This window comes from Papio anubis, chromosome 7, assembly GCF_008728515.1.
Source record: "Papio anubis isolate 15944 chromosome 7, Panubis1.0, whole genome shotgun sequence".
NCBI classification, from domain to species: domain Eukaryota; kingdom Metazoa; phylum Chordata; class Mammalia; order Primates; family Cercopithecidae; genus Papio; species Papio anubis.
The window spans coordinates 38,902,780-38,923,655 of NC_044982.1; the positions used below are offsets into that span (position 1 = coordinate 38,902,780).

Consider the following 20,876-nt stretch of genomic DNA (forward strand, 5'->3'; position numbering starts at 1 on the left):
TGGGAGAAGCTATGAATTTAGGACAAGAGATTATCAAGGCTTGGTTTTCCTGTATCTGTGGATCAAATGAAGTCCTACATCTGGCCTTAATCTGTGGTGGAGCTCAGCATATCTATAATTGAAGACATTCTTCTCTTTTAGATAATAAAATGTTACCGCTGGAAGAAAATTGACAAACGACTCAACTGGACCATCTTATTTTGCCCCCAGATGCCATAGTCTAAGAAGGTATGGGTGGCTGGGTAGGGTGAAATTCTACTCACTAAACTAGCAGGCTGGTTTCCCTGCTTTGTTCCATTTCTCTTCCTTGCTGCCCTGAGAAAATAAATAAGACAATAAGATGAATGCAGTCTTTATTTTCTCTAAAATTTGAAAGGTAAAGGGAACACTTTACAAAAAGAAACCATCTGCATGATTGAAATGGGAAGGTCCAGGTGAGAGGAAGGAATCTACTTAACCAGGGTTAGCCAGGATCTTTGTGCATTGGTCCAGACTCCAGGGTGGTGGCAAATAGTTTTAAAAAGAAAGAGGTCAACCAAAAGTTGGAGTGTATAGCCCCTGGAAATAGGCAGTGATGATGCTCTTCTTGCCTCAGCTGAGCATCTGGTGCTGATGAAGGAATTGACCCAATTTCTCAGGCTCTTCTGCCATCCACATGCCCAGCTGGAGATCTACCCAGTCCTGCTGCCCCCAGAGGGTTGCTGACTCTCCAGGTCTTAGAGAAGAATGCTCTGTAGGTATCCACATCTCATGCCATAAGCCAGTCTCACAAGAGTGTGAAGAGTGCAAACATTCCCAGAAGGGTCAAGAGGATCAGAGCAGGCAGGATTCGCAGCACCAGCCAGCCAAGAGGACAATCCTTTAGGGTTGGCCTTCTCCTTGGTCCCCATTCATTATAGCATAGATTGGGCCTGATAAAGCTGCGGCTCTTCCACTAGCTACTCCCACCGGATTCCTAGAAGCTCACAGCTGACATTCCATAGGCGCTCAGCTGTTTTGTTATTTCGGGCCCTTGGAGACACCCAGGTCCTCTTGCAGTCACTGGAGGGCAGAGGAAGACAGTAAATTCCAGGAATGAGAATTAGCAGTCTGGAAATCTTTATGGTCCCTTTCTCAGAATGTTTCTAAATGTATAAAATACAATATATGCCAGACTCAAAGAAACTAATTATATAAAATGCACTCTAAGAATATGTTAAAAACAAATTTGTGATATAGTAATACACAGGCTTATTTATTAATGTATTCTATAACAAGATCTAGTATCAGGTCTAATTATCAAAAGATTTCAAAGTAGTGGCGAGCAGAAGTGACATTCTAGGATACCTGCAACAACTGCAATGTGATATGAAAATATTTATAATTCTATTGACAAAGTCACAGGTATCACTACTGCTACTACAGTTCAGTGCCTACATTCATAATTGAAGAAAGTTAAACTAAAGATGAAGTTATTTTCCCATCCAAGTTCACAGGCCCCTTGAATTCTGTTGACAGGCCCACTTGCATCATGAACCCCAGACCAAGCCCTCCAGATTTGCTTTGGAATGAGCAGGGGGCCCGAGGACCAGAGGGATAGGGGGTGGGAAGAGAACACAGTTCTCATCATGTTTTGTTTGTTTGTTTGTTTTTAATGCTCCTTTTTTCTAATTATAAAAGCCCTGTAAAACAGTTGGAACATGCAGTGCTGATAAAAGAAGAAAAGCCTATCATGGCTGGGCACAGTGGCTCACACCTGTAATCCCGGTACTTTGGGAGGTTGAGGTGGGCCGATCACCTGAGGTCAGGAGTTCAAGACCAGCCCGGCCAATATGGCGAAACCCTGCCTCTACTAAAGATGCAAAAAACAATTAGCTGTGTGTGATGGTGGGTGCCTGTAATCCCAGCTACTCAGGAGGCTGAAGCAGGAGAATGGCTTGCACCCAGGAGGCAGAGGTTGCAGTGAGCGGAGATCATGCCACTGCACTTCAGCCTGGGCAACAAGAGCAAAACTCTGTCAAAAAAAAGAAAAGTCTCTCATTCAGTTGCTTTCTGTACAGTCTTTTTTCTTTGTTTGGATATAAATAGAGATGTAGTCTCTCTCTCTCTCTGTCTCACATAAAACCGGGATCATACTGTGTCTAGTTTGAGGAGGATTTTTTTTTTTTTTTTTTTTGAGATAGGGTCTCACTTTGTCACCCAGGCTGGAGTCCAGTGGTACTATCACTCTTCACTGCAGCCCTGACCTCCCAGGCTCAAGCCATCCTCCAACCTCAGCCTCCCGAGTAGCTGCGACTACAGGCATGCACCACAATGCTGGGCTAATTTTTTGATTTTTAATAGAGATGGGGGTCTCACTTTGTTGCCCAGGCTGGTGTGGAATTCCTGAGCTCAAGCAATCCTCCTTCCTTGGCCTCCCAAACTACTGGGACTACAGGCGTGAGCTGCCGCACCCAGCCTTAAAATTTTTTTTTTTTTTTTTGAGACAGAGTCTCATTCTGTTGCCCAGGCTGGAGTGCAGTAGAGCGAGCTCAGCTTACTGCAGCCTCTGCCTCCCAGGTTCAAGTGATTCTCCTGCCTCAGCCTCCTGAGTGGCTGGGATTACAGGCATACACCACCACGACCAGCTAATTTTTTGTATGTTTAGTAGAGATGGGGTTTCACCATGTTGGCCAGGCTGGTCTCTAACTCCTGACCTCAAGTGATCCACCTACCTCAGCCTCCCAAAGTGCTGGGATTACATGCATGAGCCACTGCACCTGGCAAAATGTTTAAATAATTAAAAAAACACCTAGCATAAAAAGATAAAAATCATCTTTCACACTCTGCTTGGCTCTCCCTAAAACTCCCTGGAAGTAACCACCACTGCCCAGTGGCTGGGTGTCCCTCCAGACTGTTCTCTATGTATAAATAATCATATAGTTTTGTATTCCAGTTTTTTTCCTTACAACATTATATCACTAACATTTTTCTATTAATTACGTATTATATAAAAATATGATACTTAATGACTGTGTATTTTATCACATATTTAAGGCAGCAATGTTAAACACTCAGACTCTAGAGTAGCAACTGTCCAATAGAAACATGATGGCAAGGCCGGGCGCAGTGGCTCACGCCTGTAATCCCAGCACTTTGGGAGGCTGAGGTGGGCGGATCACTTGAGGTCAGGAGTTCGAGACCAGCCTGGTCAACATGGCAAAATTCCATATTGACTAGAAATACAAAAACTAGCTGGGTGTGGTGGCGTACACCTGTAATCTCAGCTACTTGGGAGGCTGAGGCAGGAGGATCCCTCGAACCCAGGAGGTGGATGTTGCTGTGAGTCAAGATCATGCCATTGCACTCTAACCTGGGCAACAGAGTCAGACTGTGTCTCAAAAAAAAAGAAATATGATGAGAAACGCAAATGTGAGCCACATATGTCATTTTGAATTTTCTAGCAGCTATATTTAAAATGTAAAAAGAAATTGGTGAAATTTATTTAGTAACCTTTAATTATACATTAATTTATTGAGTTTTAAATAAACACTTTATTTAACCCCAAAATAGCAAAATCATTTTAGCATGCAATCAATATAAAAATTGAGATATCTTTTATCTCATTTAAAAATGTAAAATGAGATAATTTACACTTCTTTTTTATACTATAGGTTGAGCATCCCTTATAAGAAATGCTTGGGGCTAGGCACGGTGGCTCACACCTGTAATCCCAGCACTTTAGGAGGCCAAGGCAGGTGCATCACCTGAGGTCAGGAGTTCAAGACCAGCCTGGCCAACATGGTGAAACCCTATCTTGACTAAAAATACAAAAATTAGCCCACATGGTGGTGGGCACCTGTAATCCCAGCTACTCAGGAGGCTGAGGCAGGAGAATTGCTTGAACCCGTGAGGCAGAAGTTGCAGTAAGCCAAGATCATGTCATTGCCCTCCAGCCTGGGTGACAAGAGTGAAAATCCATCTCAAAAAAAAAAAAGAAAAATGCTTGGATCAGAAGTATTTAGGATTTTACATTTATTTGAATTATGAAATATTTGCATTGTACTTACCAGCTGAGCATCTCAAACCCCAAAAATCTAAAACCTGAAATACTCTGAAATCCAAAACATTTTTAGCACCAACATACAACTCAAAGGAAATGCTTACTGAAATATTCCAGACTCCGAATTTTCAGATTTGGGATGCTCAACCTGTATGTCTTCAAAAATCTGGTATTATACTGCATCTCAATCTGGACTAGCCATATTTCCAGTGCTCAGTAGCAACATGTGGCTAGTGGCTACCACATTGAATGGCACAGCTCTACAGCCAGATTGCCAGGGTGTAAATCCCAGATCTACCACTTACAAGCTATATGACCTTAAGCACGTTTCTTAATTATCTTGTGCCTCAGTTTCATGTGAAAACTTGGGGTAATGTTACCTGCCTCGCAGGGTTGTGATGATTAATTAATACACATTACACACTCAGAACTGAGTACCAAACACATTATAAAAACTCAAGCAACATTAGCTATTATCACTTATCCATTCCCCTCTCATCAGACACTAAGATTATTTCCAATGCTTCACAGAATAAATACTGCACTGATGAAAAGCCTTGAACAAAGAGGGACAACAGAGCAGACAGGGCTGGATTCTGTCATGGAATCGGAAAGAGATTTCACCCTGGGCTTCCCTTTATTCCCAGACTCTAGTTGCTCATTGAGTTCATGATAAGATTCAGCACTAAAATTTCTACGTCTATATTTCAACAGATAGTGCCAATCTTGGCAGCATTGAGGGACAGAGTTCACACCGAAGAGAGAGGACATTCCCCCAGCACTTTGCGCTAATTGGTATTAAAAAATTCATGAATCAAGTGAGCCAAAAGCTTAAAGAAGGAGAAAAAGGATCCAGAGGGCCTGCTAACATTCTCTCCATGGCATAACCAACAGCAACAGTCTTCTTTAAAAGCTTTCAGAAAGCTGCAAAGTTTACATGGAAAAGTGGCACACAGGTATAAAATAGAGCCAGAAAAGCAACTCTTCCCAACACATAAGTTTGTAATGTAAGTTTCCTTAACAAAGCAACAGCATTCTGTTTGCAGGCCTAACCCAAACCTGGATTGCATAATCAGGAACAAACTTAGCTGCTCAGGATGCACAGCCCAGTGAGTCCTACACCACCCATGCGCACAGGTGGTGGAGAGAACCCCACTGCCTTCACACACCTGAAGTACTTGCCACTCAGGGGCTCCAGGCCCTCAGCCAGGGCGCAATGCAGGCTGGTCTGCGCCCCCTCCCGCGCCGTCTTGACAAAGGGGGAGAAGAGCCGCCAGAGCAGGCAGAGCAGGGAGGAGTGCCGGACCAGCTCTGAGCGGACAACACCTGGGTGCACTGCGTAGGTGGTGACCCCGGTGCCTAGGACAAAGAGGGCACAATTAGATCAGGGACACACTCTGAGCCCAGGAAAACAGCTTATCTCCTGCAGCAAAATACACAAGTGAGAAAGAGGGACTCAGGAAACATAACCCCAGGATTCAGCAGGTACCACTCCTGGCCAGGTGGAATTTGAACAGGAATGAATTGATCTCTTTCAGAAAGATCTACAGCCTTCTCAGCCTTCTATGTTCCAATAGGAGTGCCTGGTTCAAGATCCTTCTATTTCAATGTTATTTTTATACTGTGGCTTTAGTACTAGTAATAAACATGACAACATGTAGTGAGAAGTATCAATTATTGACAGTGGTATCTTTATCATTTCTACAGGAGGAATTTAGGGGTAGCAGTCTGATTGGAAAGTGGTGGATAGGACTTTATTTTGAGCTGCATTTGCCTGCCAAGCACATTTTATGAGGTATAGGTTGAGGGATGGTGATGCAGATTATGGGGGTTAACACCCCCCCAAGATATCCCTGGTGCCATCACTATTTTTCAGTACTAATTATGTGCCAGGGCTATACAACATGCTTTAAATGTATTATTTCATTTAATTCTTAAAGAGGCGTGTGAAATAGAACATTTCACAATATTATGATGCCCATTTACAGCAAAGAAAACTAAGTCACAGAAAGTTTAAGTAAATTGCCTAAGGTTATACCTGGCAGGGTACAGGGCCAAGATCTGAACTCTGATGTAAAGTTAAAAACATGGAATGGACTGTCTGCATTTGAATACTGACTCAGCTAGGAATCTTCCTTGGGCAAATTTCTTAATCCGTCAGTGCCTGTCTTTTTGTATTTAGAGTGGGGGAAAATAATAGCACCCACCTCACAGGAAAGTTGGAAGTATTAAGTTAAGATGTGTAGTGCATGGCACACATAAACCTCTCAATTATTATTGTAATTGTTATTGTTTATTTTTATGATTACCGTCTTCTTGTTCTATAGGCATTCTGGAAGTAAAGATCATTGTTCCCAAACTCTGGTTTATTCACTGTAACAAATGATCCCCTAGATCCGCAGATGTCAGAGCCAGCAGCTCACCCAATGCTCCAGAGGGGCACAGAATCATTAAGGAGTAAGAACCGGCCTGACCTGATTTTACAGCTGAGAAGATGAAGTCAGCGGAGGTTAAAGGGGCACATCCACATCCACATCCACATGGGGCTATAGCATGTGGTAGAGCAAGAGCTTGGACCCAGGGGTCTGAAATCCAGCGCTAACTCCCTGAGTCCAGGCAGTGGCAGCTCTGTAGCTCAGATCACCATGTGGACCTCAGCAAATGGCACCCAGAAGGAAGCACCCTAGGTTTAAAGCCGAGCACCCACATTTCAGTTCTGACGCCCTCACCTGCCATATACTCTTTAGCTGGCCATTTCCTTGGACCTCAGTTCTGCTCTATAAACCTGTTACAAAAGGCCTCTGCCACCAGATCACCTGAGATCAGGAGTTTGAGACCAACCTGGACAACACGGTGAAAGCTCATCTCTACTAAAAATACAAAATTAGACAGGCATGGTATTGCGTGCCTGTAATCCCAGCTTACTCAAGAGGCTGGACAACACGGTGAAAGCTCGTCTCTACTAAAAATACAAAATTGGCCAGGTGTGGTATTGCATGCCTGTAATCCCAGCTTACTCAAGAGGCTGATGCAGGAGAATCACTCGAACCCAGGAGGCAGAGGTCGCGGTGTGCCAAGATCGCACTACTGCACTCCAGCCTGGGAAATAAGAGCGAAACTCAAGTCTCAAAACAAAACAAAACAAACAAAAAGCCTCTGCCTGTTGCAAAAAGCTATTGTGAAAATCAAATGAGATCAGAGATAAGATACGACATAAATACAAGGTAACTTTATGAGGTTCTTAACCCCTGTTTGATTTTAAGCTCCCTGAGGGCAAGCACTCTGTTTTTACTTCATTCATAACCTCATTCTCCTTAGTGCACAGAGCTATTACTGACACGTGCATGTTTGACAGCCTGACTTCCCAAGTTTTTGTGGACCTCTAATCTGGTCTGAGGACCGTTTTTGCTATTTTAAACCTGATCCTTTCTCCAGACTTACCTTGGAGCCTCTTCGCCAGCTCACGAGTAAAAAGTATATTGGCCAGCTTGCTGTGGCAATAGGCAAAACCCCTGCTGTAGCGCTTCTCGCTCTGGAGGTCGTGGAAGCGAATCTTGCCAATGTGGTGAACCACCGAGGACACGTTAACCACCCGTGCAGGGGCAGACACCTTTAGCCGCTCCAGGAGCAGGTAGGTGAGGAGGAAGTGGCCTGTGAGGAGAGCCAGTTGAAGGTGGAACGGCAGCTCAGGCTCAGCATGTGGGAGCCGAGAGGACTTCAGTGTTAGCTCACTATCTTCTGGGTGTGAACCAATTTTGACGCCATGAGTAACTCTAATGGTCAATTTGGTCTGAGTTTGTGGATTCCTCAAAGCAAGAGCCAAAGCTGGACTACAAGTAAGGCAATCATACTTAATCTATATTACTTTGTACCTCTGCCCTTGACCCACCTGCTGGCTTCCTACTCCCACTCTGTCCATGATCGCATAACTAGGGACCCAGGTACACTTGTGTATAGACAGAGGGATAGAATAGTCAGGGAAGATAACATCTGCTTAGGATCAGAAAACACGTTCCATGCTCTCCTCCCTAAAGTCTTCGCCTTGAACGCTGAACCCCAGCCTGCCTTGTACCTCAAGTTCTCAAGGATTGCCTACCTCCATGGACCAACCTATGGCTTGGTTGGCCCTCATGTAGATGTGACCCCTCCAGCCAAGCCCAGATTCCTGCATACCCACAGGCCTGGCCCTGCCTGGCAAGTCTTGTACTGCCACTGCCCCATCCAAGAATGACATTCTTCTCCCTGGTATTTCCTGAAATTTGGGGCTTCTTAATGGTATGGGTAGGAGGATCTCACTTTTTTAGACTGGTCAGGAGAGGTACAGCGAACAACAAGCCAATGGGTCCAGTCTATTGGAATTCCTAGGCTCTATGAAGGCCCCTGGACATTCTCCACATTTACACAGGGTCATCTTCCTAAAGAAAAGATAGTGGGTGTACCTCATTTTTTAGTCACCCAAAGATACTTACCCAGGTGGTTGACTCCCAGGTGGGTTTCAAAGCCATCAGCTGTCTTGGAATATGGACACATCATTACTCCCGCATTGTTGATCAGGATATGGAGCTGCTTTTCCTCTATAGGGCACAACCAAGGAGATCCTGTGGTTAGCAAGGAATCCCCTGGCTGCCTGTCACAGACCTGCATAATTGCCCCTTCCCTTTGTTCATTAGTTGTCTTTGTTGGGGTAAGATTTTGATAGGAGTCACTTGCTCTGCCCCTTCCTTTTAAAACAAGGTATTGCCTCAGCAGTCAATAACTATCCTTCATTTGGATCTATCTCAGTGACATCCAATAAGCATTGTCACTGGGTTTCTAATGAGTAATTTTAGTTACTCATATCTTCCTGGACATTGTTCATTCATTTATTCAGCAAATGTGTACTAACTACCGACTCTGGACCAGGTGCACTCTGCTGGGCACTAGGAATCCAGTGGTAACACAAGCCAGACATGGTCCCAGGATGTCCCTCATGGATTTCATAGTCCTTGGTAGAAGTTGGTCATTTTCCAAGATCCAGAAGAACTTGCCAGCAGCACAACTTCATCTCATGCCTATGGCCACAGAAGGTTGATTCTCAGGATGAAAGAAGAGAGTGGCATTGTGGCCACACCTTGATGCCAAGGTGCAAGCCCAGACAGGGAACTGACACCTCCAACATTCCCACTGCTGAGGCAAAAAGACGATAAAGATCCTGCCCAGTCTGTCTACCCACCATGCTCTTGCCAATTCCCTGTCCTGCTGGTTCATGTGGCAGAACCTGTCTAGTGGCGTGGATCATGGTTCTGATATAAAGACCATAGATGGTCCAGGATGGAGCAGCCACTCCCATACCCGATTTCCTGCTTTTCTAGTTACCCATCAGGACCTCACCTGCCAGAAAGGCCTCAGCAAAGGCTCGGATAGATTTGGTGTCTGATAGGTCCAATTTCCGCACCAGCACCTGGGAGTTCTTTGTATCCACTCGGATTTCACTGGCAGCAGACTCCCCCTTCAGTACATCTCTGCAGGCAATATAGACTCGGGCTCCTGGGTCCAAGACAAAAAGAGAGCAGTATGTTCATATCCTAGGCTATAAAAGAGGTACAGTAAGTGAGCTTGGGACCGGTGGACAGAGCATTCATTCTCCCAGCCCTCCCTCAATGGTAGAGTGGCCGTATTGCCACTTTGGGCTTTTCAGAGTAATTCAGTCTTCTTGCTGTCAGTTTAATCCCGGGCTGGGAACCTGGTTCCCAGGTTTTACATTCTGATATTTAATGTCGCTTAGTATCTCCTTTTAGAATAACTGACTTGGCTATACACAGACATCATTGTTTTCCTTATTTTATTTAATAGAGAAGGAGTAGGGAAGAAGCAGTTTATTGAAGGCCACAGTGTAAGTTGGTGTCACAGTTGGACTTGAATCCTAGGTTTCTTGAATTTCTAGTCAGAGCCCCCAAGCCTAGGAGGAAACATAAAGAAATATGGACAGAGGCCCCAGTGGAAAGAAGGGTGGGAGGCATGGCCCTTTGGAGACTAAAGGGGAAACACTTACCTCGGCTAGCAAGCTCTCTAGCCGTCTCCTTGCCAATGCCTGTGTTGGCGCCAGTGATCACCACTACCTTCCCGGGAAGCTGCACATTTGTTCTACACACTCCACCAGCAAAGAACTTCCTATCGGCAAGGGAAACAAGAGCGTCACGTACCATCCTTCACTAGCTCACACTAAGATACGTTAAAAAATAAATAAATAAGCTATCCAGTCTCAAAGAAGGATATCTTTAAGTTGCAGTCAGGAGACTCATAAAAGCTAATCTTCATGGCACAACATTTTTCCATGGGGCAAGGTAGTCGCCTGTTCAGCAGTGCAGGTGGGAAGGTCACTTGCCCAGAAGCCACAAATAATCATATTAGAAAACAGAGTAAACGCTCTAGTCAGGGCCAATGGAGATTTTCCCTATTAGATAATAAATACATCTAGCTCTTATCTCTAGAGGTTCCAGAGGAAAGCTTTCCCCTCTAACCTACATTCAAAACATACGCATGATAAACATTAGCGGAGTCAATATTCAGTAACCGTTATCATGAGTAACTGATGAATAGCACTCTGTGGTGGGTGACACACAGGTACTGCTCTTAGCACTCTGGGGGATGGCATACACGGGTACTGATCTTAGGCTGCCTCTCCAGTTTTAGGGAGTGGGGCATTTCCAAGGCTTTCAGCCATTGTATTAGAGATTTCATTCTGGCCAATGGCAAACAGAAATAAAATCTCCTTTTTTCAGATCTCTGGGCAGAGAGCACTCTTTTACACGAAATTGACTTCACAGGTCCCAAAACAGAATACAGAGGAGCAGAACTAACATTTCCTGCACAACATCTGACTGCCAATTACTAGGCTAGGCACTTTCCATATGTAATTTATTTTAATCCTCTCAACTTCTCCAGTATTATTTCCACATTACAGTAGAGAAAACTGAGGCTCAGAGAGGTTCATGTCACATACTGGTGGCAGAAGTGGGACTTGAACCCAGATCTCTATGGAGAACCTAGAATAACACTGTCCTTGGTAGGTCCATTTAACCTCCTTTATCATCAGAAATTTTTTAGGCTGAGCCCAGTGGCTCATGCCTGTAATCCCAACATCTTGGGAGGCCAACGTGGGGGAGGGTCGCTTGAGCCCAGGAGTTTGAGAGCAGCCTGGGCAACATAGTGAGACCCCCATCTCCACAAAAAATTTAAAAAGTAGCTGGGTGTAGTGGCACATGCCTATATTCCCAGCTACTTGGAGGCTGAGGCAGGAGGATTGCTTGAGCCCAAGAGTTCAAGGCTGCAGTGAGCTATGATCACACCAATGCACTCCACCCTGGGGTGACAGAGCAAAAATAAAAAAGAAGAAATTTAAAAATTATCCACTTAGAACGCACATTTATTTGACACCTCTAGAAATCCCACAGCAAAAGAGTCATCCCAAAACATTAATTGAGGGTAGTCTTAAAGGGAAGAGAGTTCGTTTCTTTCCCAAACTACCTGGTACTTAACAGCATGACAAGCCAGCAGGGCCACCTTGAATAGGGACAGAGTCTCTGAATTCTTCAGAGACACCCAAAGAAATAAAATGAAAAAGCAAGGACTCCCACCTAAGGTGTCTGTTGAGCTACTTGACAGAGTCATCCACGCAGCCTTCCGCTGGCAGTAGAACTCTCCCCAGAGCTCAGGTGGGGCCAGAACTCAGCCCCACCTCTACCCAGCTGCAGATGCTTCCTTCTGGTTTTCCACCATGGTAGCCACAGCACCCCCTTCCTTTCTGCTTTTCCTGCTCTGACTTTCTCTCCGTCAGCCTCCTTCCCTTTCTCTTCTTTCAGCAGCTGAGAACCGGCTTCCAGTGCAGGTCTTTGTAAACGATTATTTGAGTTGCTGAATTAAGACAAACCTGATGGATGGAGCTACCACATACAGGAACGAGAAGAAAGAGGTGAGCAGTCCCAAGGTGACCAGCATCCTTCCAACTTCTGTAGCTGCTGTTGCTTTTGCTGCTGCTCCAGCTTCAACCCCAGCTCTGGCTCAGGCTCCTGATCTGGCTCCAGCTCTTGGCTGCTTCTGCTGCTTCTCTGCTCCTCTCCGTCCTGGGTGCTCAGCAGCAGCCTGACTCTGAGCAGAGCCCAGAATCCTATTTAAATCCGAGAGCTGTCAGAGCACAGCCTGCTGGGAGATGTAGTCCTGGCGGGGAGGGGACGGAGGCAAGGTTAGAAGCTTACTTAGGTTTACTGGCAAAGAGAATGTGGGGAAACTAAAGCAAGTACCCCCTAAATCCCCCATCCTCAATTGTTTCTCTTCTCTAGGAAATGTGTTCTCCCAACCACTGCCACCCCTACTGTATGATGGACTATATAGAATATTTCTAACTTTAGCCACAAACCCCATGATGCTTAAAATACCGGTGGATTAAAATAGGACAGGAAGGAAACTCCCAGAAGAATGGCGAGAGAAGTCAGAAGAGCGATTAACCTTAGGGAGGAGGGGGCAGTGACTGGGAGGGAGATGACTGGAACCCCTGGAGGGTTGAGAGTGTTCTGTTACTTCATCCGGGTGATAGTAGACAGGTGTGCTCACTTTGTGAAAATCTGCTGAGTCATATGCTTTCGACTTGTGCAGTTTTCTGCAATTTATAGTATACTTCAATGAAGTTAACACACACACATGCATATTACAAGGAAAGGGTGTGGTGTTTAAGTGCATGGACTCTAGCGCTGAATCTATTTAAAAGCTCCATGGCCCTGGGCAAGTTACTAAACCTCTCTGTTAACTCAGTTTTCTCACTTCTACAATGGGCATGATTATACATATATATAGTTTACATATATATAGTTTATATATATATAGTTTACATATATATAAAACCACATATGATATATATATGTATCTCCCCACTTGTTTTAAGTGTTCAATTATTACATTGGTGGAAAATGAAACTAGCATATGCTAAACAGTGTATAAGAGTCAGCAGTTATACTTAGCTGTTCTGATTCCTATCTCCCTTGCTTTACTCAAGGCCATGGTGTAGAAAAGGGAACGATGATGAACGTGGGTGATGTTTCAGTTGAATGCTATTGATGAGGGGAAATACAAGAAAATGCTGGTAGAGAGCTCAAGGTAGGGGGATCACTTGAGGCCAGGAGTTCAAGCCCCAGCTTAGGCAACATGGTGAGACCCTGTCTCTACAAAAAATTAGCTGGGCGTGGTGGTGATTGCCTGTAATCCTAGCTACTTGGGAGAGTGAGTAAGGAGGATCACTTGAGCTCAGAGGTCAAGGTTGAAGTGAGCTAGGATCATGCCTCTGGATGTGTGTGAGATGGGAGGAGGGTAAATGGGATTCATTGCCCTTCCTCGCTCTATGTTCCTCTCTTGGACAGGAGAATAGGCAAAGAGCTGGGACAGGACCCCAGGAATAATTTCCCAGTTCTTTCCCTTCCTGTGAAGCCAGAGGAGCCTTCAGGAATACCCATGCATGAAAGAAGACTTCTATGGCAGGCAGGTGTTCATGTCCTTATCCGTCAATTCATCCTCAACACACACTTACTGAGTGTTTCTCTGCACCAGGAATTGTGCAACATACTAGGAAGACACAGTTTCTGCCCCTGGGGAAACCCATGGACCTGACCAACAGAACAAGGAGTGATCAGATCATTCCCAGCAGACACTTCTGGACTCAAATCTAAGATCCTTGCATTTATGAAGATGATACTCACCTTATCTTTAGCTTGTCCAGGAAGCAGAGAGTCCTTAAGAACAGCATGCAGTCCTCTGGAGAGAAGATATTAGAAGCACCATGAGGCATCTAGAATTACAAAAATACACAAACACTTTGCTAAAATAAAATGTTAAATATTATCATCTAAAGACCACCATCAGATCATTGATAAGTTGTACCAAAATGTTAAACCATACTATTAAGTCCAGGTACGTGAATAGACAGACACATCAATAGAACAGAATGGAAAGGCAAGAAATAGACCCAAATACACATGGGGATTTAGTAGCACCTAGGTATCCAGTTGGGAAAAAGCAAACTTGATCCTTCCAAAATTCTAATAGCTCAAAGACATAAATATGAAAAATGAAACCACTGAAGTATTAAGAAGAACCACTGGACACATTTTTAGGGTAGTAAGACCTTTCTAGTAAGACAGGAAATCAAAAACTAAAATTTAAAAAATGAGCATGACAGAAACCATCATACACAAGGTAAGATAAATGAGAAACTGGGGGGAAATATTGATAACAGGCTTTGAAGACAAGAGACTAATTGGTTTAGTAGATAAAGAACTCCTACAACTCAATAAGAAAAGGAATAACAACCCAATTGAAAGAGCAGTTTACAAAAAAGGAAATACAAGTGTCTCTTCACCCTCGCTCATATGAGAGATGCAAATTAAAATTACACTGGGAGCCACTTTTCACTTTTCAGGTTGCCAAAGGTCAAAAAGATTGTAGTATGATCTACTGGCAAGCATGTGAAGAAATAATGCGGATGCATTGCTCGTGGGAGAGTCCATTGTTACAGTCTCCATAGAGAGAAGTATTGTAATGTCTAGTAAAGCTGTGCATGCACTCATTCACCTAAACATTCTACTACCATGTATTTATAAGGTTACTATTATAGCATTGTATATAATAGCAAAAGTTTGGAAACCTCCTAAATGTCCATCAATAGTAAAGCCACATAATAGATAGTATACAGCTGTATAAAAAGAATAAATAATTAAGAAACAGAATAAATAAATAATTTACGTAAATAAACATTACATTTTGGTTGGGCACTGTGGCTTACATCTGTAATTCCTACACTTGGGAGACCGAGGCAGGAGGATCATGTGAGACCAGAAGTTCAAGACCAGCCTGGGCAACATAGTGAGATCACCATCTCTACAAAAAAGAAAACTGAAAATTAGCTGGCCTGGTGGCACAGACTGTGGTCCCAGCTACTTGGGAGGCTGAGGCAGAAGGATCACTTGAGCCCAGAAGGTTGAGGCTGCAGTGAGCCATGATCATGCCACTACACTCCAGCCTGGGCAACAGAGCAAGACCTTGTCTCTAAAAAAAAAAAAGAAAAGAAAAAACAAATAATGTTTTCAGCAAAAACACCCTGACAACTTACAGGATACATTTCACAGGCTTCCAAATGAACTGCTTGGAAAAGGTCTTAAGACTGATGGCTTACATCCTGTCTCTGAGTAAAGAATTTTATTGTGAGTCACTCAAATTCTGTCGCGAGTTCCTCAAACTATGTATTGATTAATTATCAGGTTACTGATTAATACTGACATTGAAAAGGACACTGTTTTGTGTTCTTTTCAAAAGGACTAAATCATAAAGCTCTGCTGATTTGCTTTTACTGATTGTCTTGTGCATAAAACATTTTAGCCTGTACGCTGTCATCCATAGGCAATGATTGTAACCTCTGTATTGTACCCTCCAATGGAAAAGGATAACTCCGATATGAGGAGTCCCCCTTCCTTCTCCTAAACGGTCTTATAAAAGCATTTCAACTTGTAAAAGATGTTGGAACATGCCCAACTTTGTTGGTGCATCTTACTGGATAGATTCTCACATTTGGCTTCCAATAAACTTTTATCAATTTATCTCTGCCCCAATGGCCTTAATTTCTTTCAAAAACCATATCACTTTGCAACAACTGACATGTTTATCTTTGTTAAATTAATCACTGCAGTATCACAAATAAAGCTATTTCTCAAACTGGTATTGAGACATTCTTAAACACGCTTTGTCACATAAGCAAAGCCATAATCATCACCCACTTCATTGTAATCAACATCAAAAAAGCCAGGGACCAATAGGATACCTGCTCTTCAGGGATTTTCAATCTGAGACAGATATAGATATAAGTCACAGAGAGAAAGAGATGAAAACACCAGATGAACCAGTGCAGAAATGGGCCTGAAATTCAGTGATGACAAAGCACTCATCACTTACAACACCTTTGAGAAGGATCCTCCTCTAGTCTCACCATGAGTGAATCACAGGTCAAGTTCCCAGACCAGCCATCCTCCCAGGGCTGACACTGAGGCAGGGATGTGTGGAGATCACATGCTATGAAGCAGAGCTGGGAAGCTGCTTGCTGATTTGACCTTTGGTCATAAATCATCTAGCAGCTCATACTGTACTGGTCTCCTGGTTATCCCTGTCATGGATACTCTGCTAAGAATGGAGCCTTTTACAAACTAGAGTGAGAGGGCAAACTGTAAGCCTCTCTTTCTCTTCTTTCTTTCCTCCTTCTCCTCTTCCCTATTTTTCAAATCACATATTTTGGAAGCCAGATGAGACAGGTGGAAGATGACAGATTCCATCTTTCTACTGCAACCCCTGCCTGACTTCCCTAAGGAGCTTGTACAGCACCGCAGTTATTTCCATTTCCAGCCATGAGGAACTTGCTGCCTCTTCCCATGCCCTGACCCTAAACAGCAAACCAAAATGGAAGCACTTTTTTCTGTATATTTTTAAACCAATAATAATGGCTTATTGTTCCTTTTTCTTGATTTTAAAAGCTGAAATAAACACACTGTCTTTCTCAAAGAAAAATAATTTTTGCTGCTAGTATGTAACTTTCATTGATTTTTCCCCCTATGGATCAGCAACCCTTACTCTTAACTCACAGTACGCACTATTGATATTAAAAAATTATATATAGAGAGACATGGTCTCACTATGATGCCCATGCTGGTCTTGAACTCCTGGGCTCATGTGATCCTTCCACCTTGGTCTCTCAAAGTGCTGGGATTACAGGAAGGAACCACCATGCCCAGTCTATTGACATTTTGAGCCTGATAATTCTTTCCCGTGAGTGGCTGTTCTGTGTAAAGGAGGATGTTTAGCAGCATCCCTGGCCTTTACCCATTAAGATGCCTGGAGCACTACTATCCCCTTGTGACAATCAAAAATGTCTCCAGGCATTGCCAACTGTCCACTATGGGGCAAAATCACCCCCATTTGGGAACCACTGCCCTCCAGAATGTAAGCCTACAGGATAACCCTGTTGTATGTAGTATTGAAAAGGATTAGAGCACAGTAACGTTTTACTTAGTATCCCATGCCTTTCACTCAGCTGTAGCCAAGCTAACCTGCTTACTGTCCACAGCAAGTTATTAATATCCTCTCAGGGCCTGGGATGCTGGCCATCTACTAATCCTTTTGTCCTTCGAAACTTTACCTTCTCCCAGCTTAATTCTGTTTACCTCTAATCACTCCATTAGTCTACAATGCCTGGGATCTGCGTCCACATAGACTTCAAAAACACACCTCCACTGAGTGGCTTTCTGAGACGATGGAAATGTTCTATCTCTCAACAGGCGTTTGGGTTACATGAGTCTATGCCTTTGTCAAAACAGCAAATATATACCGAAGACTTGTGCAGCTCACTGTATATAAATTTTACATCCAAAGGAAAAAAAGCTAAATACATATTGAACTCTAGTTAATGAATAATATATATACATACTGAATTTTTTAAAGGGGAAGGGTACTGATGTCTGTAATTTACTTTGAAGTACAGTAATAAAATAGATTGATAGAAGGAAGTAAAGCAGGTGTTTCACTATATTTGTTTTATATATGTGATAAAACTGGTATAGTAAAATGTTAATGTAGAATCTGGATAATGGATATATGGATGTTTATTGTAAAATTCTTTTTTTTTTTTTTTTCTTTTTTGAGATGGAGTCTCACTCTGTCACCAAGGCTGAGCGTGCAGTGGTGTGATATCTGCTCGCTGCAAACTCCGCCTCCCGGGCTCAAGCAATTCTCCTGCCTCAGCCTCCTGAATAGCTGGACCCACAGGTGCCCACCACTGCACCTGGCTACTTTTTGTATTTTCAGTAGAGATGGGGTTTCACCATGTTAACCAGGCTGGTCTCGAATTCCTGGCCTCAAGTGATACGCTGGCCTCGGCCTCCCAAAGTGCTGAGATTACAAGTGTGAGCCACCACGCTGAGCCTGTAAAATTCTTGAAACTATTATACATGTTTGAAAATGTTCAGATTAAAATGTAATGGAAGTACACATGCAGACACACACACAAACACATGTGTATGCACACGCTCCCTGTCATGGAAAATCAAGAAGCACAACATTTCAAAATGAAAATTTGTTATAAATTGCCATATTCACTTTTTAAAAAACTTTCTAACATAAATGGAATTTGTTTTCAGGTGAAGAAATCTTTTATTGTGTTTAAGGTCCAACTTAAATGTCTCCTCTCTGCAGCTTCACCCATCCTAATCAATCATCCACTTTTCTTGCTCCCATACACTGTATTTGCCTTTTCTGTACAGCAGTCACAATGGTTTGACTTATAACTTAGTTAGGCAACTTCTTTTTTCCTTTTTTTTTTTTTTGAGACGGAGTCTTGCTCTGTCGCCCAGGCTAGAGTGCTGTGGCGTGATCTCGGCTCACTGCAAGCTCTGCCTCCCGGGTTCACGCCATTCTCCTGCCTCAGTCTCCAGAGCAGCTGGGACTACAGGCACCCGCCACCACACCCGGCTAATTTTTAAAATATTTTTAGTAGAGACGAGGTTTCACTGTGTTAGCCAGGATGGTCTCGATCTCCTGACCTCATGATCTGCCTGCCTGACCTCCCTAAGTGCTGGGATTACAGGCGTGAGCCATTGCACCTGGCCTCTAGGCAACTTCTTATCTCACCAGCTCAGGGACAGAAATAAGGTCTACATTTGTGTTCCCCCAGCACATGGAACCAAGGTTTGCACGAAGCAGATATGCAATAAATAGTGGTGAATATGGTTGAGTTTACAGTAATCTCTCCCTGGTTATGAGATTCTAAGATATCCTAATTTAATTATTTGCAACTTTGTGAATATTGCAAAATTTGGATTCCAATAGAAGTGAATGGTGAGTCACTCCTTCAGAAGATACTTAGAAAAAGAACAAACTGGCATTGGGAACTGAAATAAAGTAGAAATGAAGCTAAGGGACTTTTGCAATTAAACGTTGGAAAATTTTTTTAAATAAAAGAGGGCCGATAAGCCCAGGCCTTACACCTGCACTGTGGTGAGGTGCTTAGGATGGCAGAAGCAAAGCTGTGCAAAGCTTCTGCCAACTCAAGGGCTTACAGCAATCAGTGAAGTCATAGGCATCCAACATCAGGACTAGGACAGATAAAGAAAACAAAGCCTCTTAGACAAAATGTTTTACTAGTTTGTGTTTGGAGTAAACCAAATAATATAGAGAATCATTTAAAGAATACTCACCATGACTTACTGCCCAGCTTATGAAATAAAACATCATCAGAAGTAGATCTGGATATTGTAGGGCCTGAAGTCTATCCGATTTAGGGGGCTCTTTTCTTTTGTTGTTTTTTTGTTTTTTTGTTTTTACAGCTATTATGCTATGAATTCGCAGGGAACAGGTCCCAGCAACTTAGGCTTCTTTCCATTGGTTCTCACAAAGTGAGCTTCACAAAGTGGAGAAGGCTGGCGCCTCAGGTACTTTTCTCTTTTGCTTCCTTCTTTTTCTGATCCTTTTCCTTTACATGTTTTGTGATACCTTACCTTGTTTTGACCTGAATTGACTCTCCCTTAACTAAGAGAGCCAGACAGACTGCTTCTTGGCTCCTTCACTCGCAGCCCCTTGCCCACCCTTCTTCCTCTAGGACTTAATTTGTGCGAGCTGACTCCCAGCACATCCAAGAATGCAATTAACTGATAAGATACTGTGGCAAGCTATATCCGCAGTTCCCAGGAATTCGCCTGGTTGATAGTACCCTAAGCCCCCACATTTGTGTCCGGTTGATAGCACCCAAAGCCCCGCGTCTATCACCTTGTGATAGATTTAAAGCCACTGCACCTGGAACTGTTTGCTTACCTGTAACCATTTATCCTTTTAACTTTTTGCCTACTTTACTTCTGTAAGATTGTTTTAACTAGACTCCCCCCCTCCCCTTTCTGAACCAAAGTATAAAAGAAAATCTAGCCCCTTCTTCGGGGCTGAGAGAATTTTGGGCACTAGCCGTCTCTCGGTCGCCAGCTAATAAAGGACTCCTGAATTCGTCTCAGAGTGTGACGTTTCTCTATAACTCGCTTGGTTACATCAGTTTCAGGAAGCTATCTTGGCTCTTAGACTGCTTAATATGCTCAATAAATCATTAATTCTCTCAGCAAGAATCTTGCCTTTAACTTGTTTGTGTCCAACAATGCCAACAGCATGCTGGGGAACACTGTTGATAGGCTCTTCCAGTTTTGCCATGGTAACATGTGTGGGGCATTCAGTGAATGCCTTGAGTTGGCAGAAGCTTTGCACAGCTTTGCCCCTGCCATCCTGAGCACCTCACCACAGTGCAGGCGTAAGGCCTGGGCTTATTGGCCCTCTTTTATTTAAAAAAAAATTCCCGGCCGGGCGCGGTGGCTCAAGCCTGTAATCCCAGCACTTTGGAAGGCCGAGGCGGGTGGATCACAAGGTCAGGAGATCGAGACTATCCTGGCTAACATGGTGAAACCCCGTCTCTACTAAAAATACAAAAAACTAGCCGGGCGCGGTAGCAGGCGCCTGTAGTCCCAGCTACTTGGGAGGCTGAGGCGGGAGAATGGCGTGAACCCGGGGGGCGGAGCTTGCAGTGAGCCGAGATCGCGCCACTGCACTCCAGCCTGGGAGACACAGTGAGACTCCGTCTCAAAAAAAAAAAAAAAAATTCCCTAACATTTAATTTCAAAAATCCCTTAGCTTCTTTTCAACTTTACATCCCATTTCAGTCCCCAATGCCATGGTAACATGTGTGGGGCATTTTTGAACAGTTCCCATTGGCTTGATGTCTACAACATAACCTTTCTTGTAGATTTGCAAGGATGTGGCC

At 43.6% G+C, this 20,876-nt stretch overlaps 1 protein-coding gene across 4 annotated transcripts; it reads right to left on the reverse strand.

The window, feature by feature from the left end:
* Positions 1–336: 336 nt before the first annotated feature.
* RDH12 (retinol dehydrogenase 12) lies at positions 337–20,477 on the reverse strand. Of its 4 annotated transcripts, none has more exons than XM_017961666.3 (9): positions 19,892–20,477; positions 13,747–13,801; positions 11,931–12,217; positions 10,053–10,171; positions 9,392–9,547; positions 8,491–8,595; positions 7,463–7,672; positions 5,191–5,380; positions 337–1,041 (listed from the first exon to the last, which is right to left on the reverse strand). In XM_017961666.3, the coding sequence occupies exons 3-9, from the start codon at positions 11,996–11,998 to the stop codon at positions 939–941; spliced, it is 951 nt and encodes a 316-aa protein (XP_017817155.1). In that variant the 5' UTR covers positions 11,999–12,217; positions 13,747–13,801; positions 19,892–20,477; the 3' UTR covers positions 337–938. The 4 variants fall into 4 exon arrangements, with proteins under 4 accessions (XP_017817155.1, XP_009210062.1, XP_009210061.1 ...); XM_009211798.4 differs by having other exon boundaries at positions 13,747–13,835; XM_009211797.4 differs by lacking the exon at positions 19,892–20,477 and adding an exon at positions 19,279–19,880 and having other exon boundaries at positions 13,747–13,835.
* Positions 20,478–20,876: the final 399 nt, after the last annotated feature.

Excerpts from the sequence above, each read along its gene's own strand:
- RDH12 (XM_017961666.3), bottom strand. The coding sequence starts at position 11,998 with ATGCTGGTCACCTTGGGACTGCTCACCTCTTTCTTCTCGTTCCTGTAT. Across the intron at positions 7,673-8,490 it reads CCTGGGAGTCAACCACCTGG|GCCACTTCCTCCTCACCTAC; the intron begins GTAAGTATCTTT and ends CTCTCCTCACAG. Across the intron at positions 5,381-7,462 it reads GCTGGCGAAGAGGCTCCAAG|GCACCGGGGTCACCACCTAC; the intron begins GTAAGTCTGGAG and ends TCTTTGTCCTAG.